The 8,104-nt window shown below is 36.7% G+C and overlaps 1 protein-coding gene across 1 annotated transcript in view; it reads right to left on the bottom strand.

The window, feature by feature from the left end:
- LOC107747788 (transcriptional activator GLI3-like) overlaps nt 1–8,104 on the bottom strand; it is a 264,979-nt gene that overhangs the window by 139,320 nt on the left and 117,555 nt on the right. Inside the window, exon 4 of the mRNA XM_016562379.1 lies at nt 4,344–4,449. Within this exon, the coding sequence (XP_016417865.1) occupies nt 4,344–4,449 (106 nt within the window). The remainder of the gene's footprint in view (nt 1–4,343; nt 4,450–8,104) is intronic.

Below are 8,104 nucleotides of genomic sequence, written 5' to 3'. Positions count from 1 at the left end.
ACTACCATCGGTTTTATGTCACTTTAAATAAAGGTTCTTGCCATGTCACTAAACTATATTAATGGGACCGGACACTGTTATCGCTCTTTGTCATATTCATAGACTCAAAGTGAAGTGATTTGTGGGATGGCTCACACTCTGTTAAGTATGTGCATAAATGTGCGTCTATCCACATCAAGGCAAGTGTAGCAATTCAAGCATGTACTGTGAATACAGCTGCCCCACCTGTAATTTATTTCACCTGCTTTCCCTCTCTTCCTCCAGCCCACGCTTTGTACAGTATGTCTCTCCAGCAGATGATAAACCGTGGCAGATGTTTATTTGAGTCTTGTTTGAGCCTTGTGTTGCCCCATTATCTCTGCATAAGCTAAATGCTAAATTATATTTGCCATTTTGTTTATGTTGACATAGGACATCAATCAAGCCCCCAGCGCGCGTCTCTCCCTCTCTTTCAAGCCTCTCTTTAGTGCATGGGTTAGAGCAAGCAGATGACATAAAAAAAAAAATTATTCTTAGCAGTGTAACAGGCACAAGAGAGATATGACTACCGAGGATGGAGAGGGGGGAGGTGGGGGAGACAGAGGATGTAATGATGAAGAATACAAAACGTAATATGGACCAAGTAGCCGCCCTATTTAATTTATCTAGCCATAGAGCTACAATGATTTTGCATGTTGTGACAGAGCAAGAAAGGCAGAGAGAGAGAAAAGAGTGGAGACAGATGAGGCAAAATGTATTAAAAAGCAAACATAGGCTGTAATTTTAAAAGGGAACACAGTGTGCTTTAATTGCTGAATTGAATACAAGACATTTAAAAAAGAAGATGAGAAGTAAAGAACATGACAAAGAGAGTTGAAAAACGATTACTCTGCAATGTGAGGCTGAGACCTGGGAGAACTGCTAAGGGAATCCCCCTTATAGAGAGCTTATTCATGACTGCTGACCTGACAAAGCCCCTCACTGCGAACACACACACACACACACACACACAGGTTTGTTTTTGTGAAAAGTGGGGACATCCCATAGGCGTAATGGTTTTTCTACTGTACAGACCGTATATTCTATTGCCCTACACCAACCCTACCCCTAAACCTACCCCTCACAGGAAACTTTGTGCTATTTCAGATTTTCAATACACTCCATTCTGTGTGATTTATATGCTTGTAATACCTATGTCATACCCTTGTCATTATACAAATTTATGTCCTCATTTATCAAAAAAACGCGCGCACACACACACATACACACACACACACACACACATACACATACATAGACTTTGCTTTTATGTAAAACCAATTTTAGTTACTATAGAATATATAGAAAAATCTAAATTGTGAAATTTCTGTCAACACAAAAGGGTAAAGTGACTTGCAATTTTGACTTTGATGTGTAATTGCAATTTTATCTCACATTGTGACTGAATACACAACATAATCAAATGTTAGGGGTTTGTAGGATTTTTTTAATGTTTTTGAATGAAGTCTCTTATGATCTTTCTCTTATGATATGGTCTCTTTGAAAGAAGTCTAATGAATTTTCAACAGCCATTACTCCAGTCTTCAGTGTTACATAATTCTTCAGAAATCATTCTAATATGCTGACTTGGTGGTCAAGTCTTCTAATAATTCTTAGTTTTATTATTATCAATGCTGAAGACAGTTGTGCTGCTTAATATTTTTATGGAAACATTATGGAAATATTTTTTTTTAGCATTCTTTGATGAATAGAAAGTTCAAAAGAGCATCATTTATTTGAAATATTTTTTTTTGTAACATTATAAATGTATTTACTGTGAAAATTGACCAATTAAATTAAACCCTGCTAAATTAAAGCATTAATGTCTTTAAGAAAAACTCTTACTGACCCCAAACCTTTCAATGGTAGTGTATATCTCGATATCAATACAATTATTAAGAAACAGGGTTTCATAGTATTCTCTATAACATGTTTTGTATCCTTATCCAGTAATCACATGATTGAAAATTATTTGATTAAAAAACTGCTTGTATAGCTTTTTTGTCTTTGTTTTAGGAATACCTGATTGACCAGCACAATCAGCCAATCAGAAATCTAGAAGTTTGCTAATGAAATGAGTTTGAAGCCAGACTACCTGTGTACGCAACTGTTATACGACCATTTTTGCAATTCTGTTTGGCATCGCTAGTGGCATAGAATCACTTACAACTGCTACTGTATCAAACTTTTCTTATCTTGAAGCGCGTAACATCTTCATACAAGTTTTCATAGAGGTGTACATCAGTAACAAAGAATTTCCTCGCTTGGGTTTGAGGTGTGGCATTGTTGTGCTACATGTGACAGCTTGCAGAACAGCTGTGTGAGAGAGGAGTTTGTAACATCTACTCCGACAGGGCCTGATGAGCAGTTTTAGAGGAATCAAGCACTAACAGGCTGCCATGTCTGTCTCTGCATCTGACACACTCATTAGTACGTCTCTTGACAGTGTGTTCACCCAGACTTTGATCTCTGACACAGAACTAGAGATCACCATGGAGATGTATGGATCATGCCCCACGGAAAGAGAACTAATACACTGTGTACAACAATACCATTAGACTACACACAGACACCCCTTCCTATGATATATCTGCCTAGACAAGAACTGATAATATTATGCACATTAGAAAATAATACTATCAAGACATAATTTATATCAAAATCAAAAACATTGTAAAAGATATAGTAACAAACCCCTATTTAAAAACTTTTAGAATCCTTTATTTTGTGGAAAACACAGTGATCAAAATGATTGAACAGTAACGTCTCGGTTACGTATGGTAGGTGCGGAAGGGTCGACACATAAAGTACGCGTCCTTCAGGTCGACTCCTGCAAACCAATCTCGGGGACGGATGCAGCCGAAGATGCGTTCCTGCGTCAACATCTTGAACGGTAACCGGTGAAGGGCCCGGTTCAAGACACGCAGGTCCAAGATTGGTCGTAACCCACCGCCTTTCTTGGGTACAATGATGTAGGAGCTGTAAAACCCCGTCTTCATATCGGCTGGAGGGACCGGCTCTATCGCATTGATCGCTCGGCTCCTCAGCGAAAAGCTGAATATGCGCTGCATCTGCTGCCTACTTATACTCACGCTGTGATCAGCGGCAGCTGGATGCAATAATCGCATGCCAATGTGCATTGGCTCGTTTAGTTTACACTCGAAGTAGATTGGTCTCTCTAAGCGAGATCCCAATTTCGTCGGTCATCCGACGTGACGTCGAGAGTGACCGACTGAAAGGGAACCACTGTAGCACGAAAGAAGTGGAAAAGAAGTTTGCTGGTGTGATCTTGGTCCACTCTTCTTCCAGTATCCTCCATAGTTCGGTAACTATTGTGGGTTTCTTAGCCGTAACTTTGTCGCCAAGGATTTTCCAGAGATTTTTAATCGGGTTTAAATCAGGACTCTGGGCTGGCCATTTCATTATTTCAATGTTTTCAGCTTCAAAGAACTGCTTTATCCGTTTGCAGTGTGATGGGAGCATTGTCTTTCATGAAAATTACAAGCTGATTGGGAGATGCTTGCAGGGAAGGAACTGCATGTTGCTGAAGGAGGTTCTGATAAGCATTTTCATTCACGCTGCCATGTAGCTGTATAAGAGGCCCAACTCCTGCTGCACAAAACATCCCCCCAAAGCATGACACTTCTTCCTCCACCATTCACTGACCACTTTATGCACTTGGGGTTCAGTCTTTCCCCAGTCTGACGTCTAACATAATGTTTCCCATCTGACCTAAATAAATTGAACTTGCTCTCATCACAAAAGTGAACTTTGGACCACTTCTCCTCTCTCCACACATCATGCTTCTCAGCAAAGGTGAGTCTAGCTTTTTTAACTTTTTGCTGACGAGAGTCTTGGTCACTGCAGAGTGTGTTTTCAGTCCGATTTCTCTTAAATGTGCTGAGACAGATCCATACCCTGTTCATTGCTGAAACAATTCCCCATCAAGAGTCTCCGCATCATCCTGTCTTCTCGTACATTTGTCTTACGTGGACGACCGGCCTTTTTTGTTGGACTTGAATGAATTAGTGTCATTGTAAAGTTGCAGTTTTCTAGTAATCACAGATCTGGAATGACCAGCTTCAAATAGGACTAAGCAGTGATCTTGAAATTTAGGAAATTGTAGGTTGTTCCCTAATTTTGATCTCCACTGTATGTGTGTGTGTGTTTATATATATATATATGATTTCTTTCCAAAAACAATGGCTTTACCTGTAGTGTCTTTCTTTCAAACTTGATAGAAGGTGGCTTTAATTACATTCATGGTGGCTTTACACATGGGAATAGACATAAGTAAAGTTGTGTTAGTTTGTGCGTTTACTCACACGTGTAGTGGAGGTACTGGCGAGGGTTCATAAATGTACCGGCCTTGTGTGTGTCTATCATCGATTGGTACCGGAGGATGAAAAGCAGGAAAGAACTGAGGTGTAGCTGTAAAATGAAAAAAAGAGAGTTTTTAAAAATGAATTCCGATTAAATGTTTAAACATAAATACCATGGTAGACAGTAAATTGTTTAGTAAGTGTGGATTCACAGAATTTATTGCAAACAAACAAAAAGGTATTTAAGTACACTCAGTCAAACACAAATCAGTGTGCAGGACTGTCGAAAACACACAGTTGCTTCAAGGCTAATCAGCAAAAATGTCTTCTGTGTCCTGTATACTATGTCCTACATGTGTTTGTGTTCACATACTGTAAGCAGTGTTGGATTGTGTGCTCTGCTGCATTTCAAAAGCTTCAAAAAATGATTAATCACAACCGTTAGAGAGAAGGTGGGAGGAATTTATCAAATCTACAGATAACACATTAAAATAATTGGATAAAATCGGATTTAAAAACAAGTCTATATTTTGACCTGATAGAGGAGGTATAAACAAGTATAATCAAGTATTAAACATCAGCATAAAACATCTTTCAAAGCAACTCAACATTTGAGTTTGAATCACTTTCAGTTCAAAATTAACCTCTAGGCAGTTGAAAAATAGATTACCAAAAATCACATTGTATTTAATCTAAAACTAACATGACAAAAAAAGTTGTAACTATATTTTCATTTCTCAAGCAAAGCAAATTTTAAAAGTTCATTAAAATCAAAATATCTGTTGGGGGGGTTGAGGCGGTGGGTGGTTGATTGGTAGGTTAGGACTATTCCAAGGGCCCTGATCAGAGAGGTGTGAGTCGTACTTCATACATTGCTACACTATAAAAATTGTTTGCTCACAAAATGTAGCTAAAAGTTTGCTAATATGACCACAGGTTTGGAGAGAATGAACATTTTTCACATCTTTTAAATATATAGTGTTGGAATCAGAATGTAATACTATGGTAATCTGATCAATCGAAACTGGTATTACCATGATACTTTTTGTTACTGAAATGGAGAGCATATAAAGTGAAACCTAGAAACAGTAATTAAGAATTTCAGTGGGCTCTGGCACTGTAACAAGGCAGGGTACAGCAACGGACGTGTTTTTTAGCTTGTAAACATCTGGCAACTGTGTGCCACAGTGTTTAAGGGCTGTGCCCAGGGACCAATGCCTAACATCTGGGTCCAATGCTATACAATACAAGCTGCCAAATGCAGCACTAAGATCAGGCGGTCATGCAGTGGGCTCCACACATTTGTAAAGCCCTGCTTTACTCCATTCCTCACCTTACATTTAGCACTGTTAGCGTTAGCGTTCCATGTGACAGCGCTCAGAAAGCTAATTGGTGTAAACTGCAGGTACCGCAGCTCTCATTCAAACACTAGTCCTTGAGAAAATCACATCCAATATGATCAAAAAGTCCAGAAAGCCAGAAGAAATTTGACACAGGACCCAAATGTGTTTTTGAGGGCTGTATTTCTTGTCCTTGAACTGAAAGAACATAGAAAGAACTCAAAGAGTGATGCATTAGAAAGCTGAATTCATGACCAACTGCATGCTGGGAAACATATATAAACAGAAATGAGAAATATCAGTTAAATAATAAATTAGTTAAATAATAAATACAATTAAAACCACACTACAGGACAATACAGTGATATCTTCCAAAGAGATCAGATTTGTGCATGAAAAATTGAAGTTACATTGACACAACATTACTAGTTGTTCAGATGTTCTGAGTATTTTTGTATGTATTTTAGTCTAATTAAAACTCTTATTATTATTTTCTATCCCCATCTCTCTCTCTTTGCTCTTCCTTTATCACTCCACACAAAATATTTACTCTCTATACACTGTACAGCACTGCTGTAAACCTCCCATTTTCTCTCGCATTGCTATCTTTCAGCACTTGTTTATTCCCCTCCGTTCCTGTTCCATCACTCATAATATTCTGTTCATCTTTCGTCAACACTTGTCTCTCCCTTACTCCTCAAAAGTTTTATGCTCCCAAATTCAGCTTCCTCCACTCCATCACGGCATGAGTCGCTCATTCCAGAGACGCTCTGCACTCTGGCAGTCCTCCTCCCCCACGTACCTCTATGCTCCTTCATCAACCTTCGCTTCATGGCCTGTATCAACCCCACCATCTTTCCACACCAGTTCTTTCACTTTTTGTCTGGTTCCTTTTATTAGGTGGGTCTTTGCTATTCACTACCTCTCGGTGTAATGGTAATGACAAACGTACTAACAACTATTTAAAAAAATATATATACACATAATCTTAAGTTCTTCATAATTTTCTTTTTAAAATAGTTGTAATTTGAAGAAACTTTTAATAATTTTCTCTTTGTTTAGCAAAATTGTCTGGGTAAGGGACAAGTAAAATAAACAATTTAACACTTTAATAGAAATTCTTAAGTTCTTAGTAATTTCCTTTTTAAAATGTATTTAAGCTTTTAATACATTTATTTTGTTTAAATAAAACAAATAATAAATAAAGATAATAACGTTAAAATGTTCTCAACAAAAAATTACATATACATTAAATAAAACAGTAAGGCTAATAAGATCCTAAAACTATAATAACACTTTTCCCTGTAACATAATTTAAGAGGAACAGGAAAGCATCAAACTGAAGAATCACCCATATCTGACCCCATTCATTAACTTTTTCCTACTCTTTCCCCAAATCCATGACTCTTAACTTTTATAAAGAATATCTCTTTGAATTTGAGACTTTAGTCTTTGCAACTTTACAGATCTTCTTTATGCACCAAGAGCTTGTAACACTCCAAAGAGAAAGGAAAACTTGAAATCGCATAATTTGACCCCTTTAAATTAACTCCTCTCTCTTTCCTTCTCTGTTTCTCCGTTCTCTGTCTTTCTGCATGAATGACAGATGTTTATTTGACTCTCACTCTCTTGTTTAAATTCAAAGGGACTGTATCTAATTAGACTCTGCCATTGTCAAAATTATTAAATTATTAAATTAGTCTTCTTTTTCCTGGCAACATTTCAAAAGAAATATCCAGGGCCATGAGAGAACAAAATCAAACATTTTACACAGAACAGAAAAGGGAATATATATATATACATATATCTCCAGTAACCCATATTCCTCTCTTTTTCTTAATAGAATTGTCACTGCTACACTTAGTAAAGACCGTATTTGTGTATTTGTGAAATTGTTTGTGAATAAAATAAAGGTGCATATCTGTATAAAAATTATGATGAAGTAGCACACTTTGTTCCTTTGAAAATTGCCCATTGTCTTATCATAATTCAGAACTGAAGTGGATTTAAAGCTTAGATAAATGTCTATGATACTACTTTGTAGAAAAAGAGAAAACACACACCTCAGTAAAGACATGCTATAGATAACAAGCAGTTTAGTTCGCTATTGAGCTTCTTTATCAAGCAAAAAGTATGTTTCAAATCTTCATTTAACAGTTTTTCTAAGAATAAAATTACAATTCTGTGATTTTCTTGTAAAGTAGAAAAAATCAGCAACTGAGTCATAATAGTTCAAAGAGTACAGCTCTTATAAATGATTACTATGTAAATAAATAAATATTAATACAAACTATTAAAGGCACATATTCCCATGGCTATCTGAAATTCTGCACTTTATAAGTACTTTTATTATATATATATATATATATATATATATATATATAATATATACTGTATACACTGTATATATTATACTGAAACAAT

The sequence above is a fragment of the Sinocyclocheilus rhinocerous genome, unplaced genomic scaffold (assembly GCF_001515625.1).
Source record: "Sinocyclocheilus rhinocerous isolate Xijiao unplaced genomic scaffold, SAMN03320098_v1.1 scaffold3546, whole genome shotgun sequence".
Taxonomy (NCBI): domain Eukaryota; kingdom Metazoa; phylum Chordata; class Actinopteri; order Cypriniformes; family Cyprinidae; genus Sinocyclocheilus; species Sinocyclocheilus rhinocerous.
This window is presented reverse-complemented; position numbering and strand designations above follow the sequence as displayed.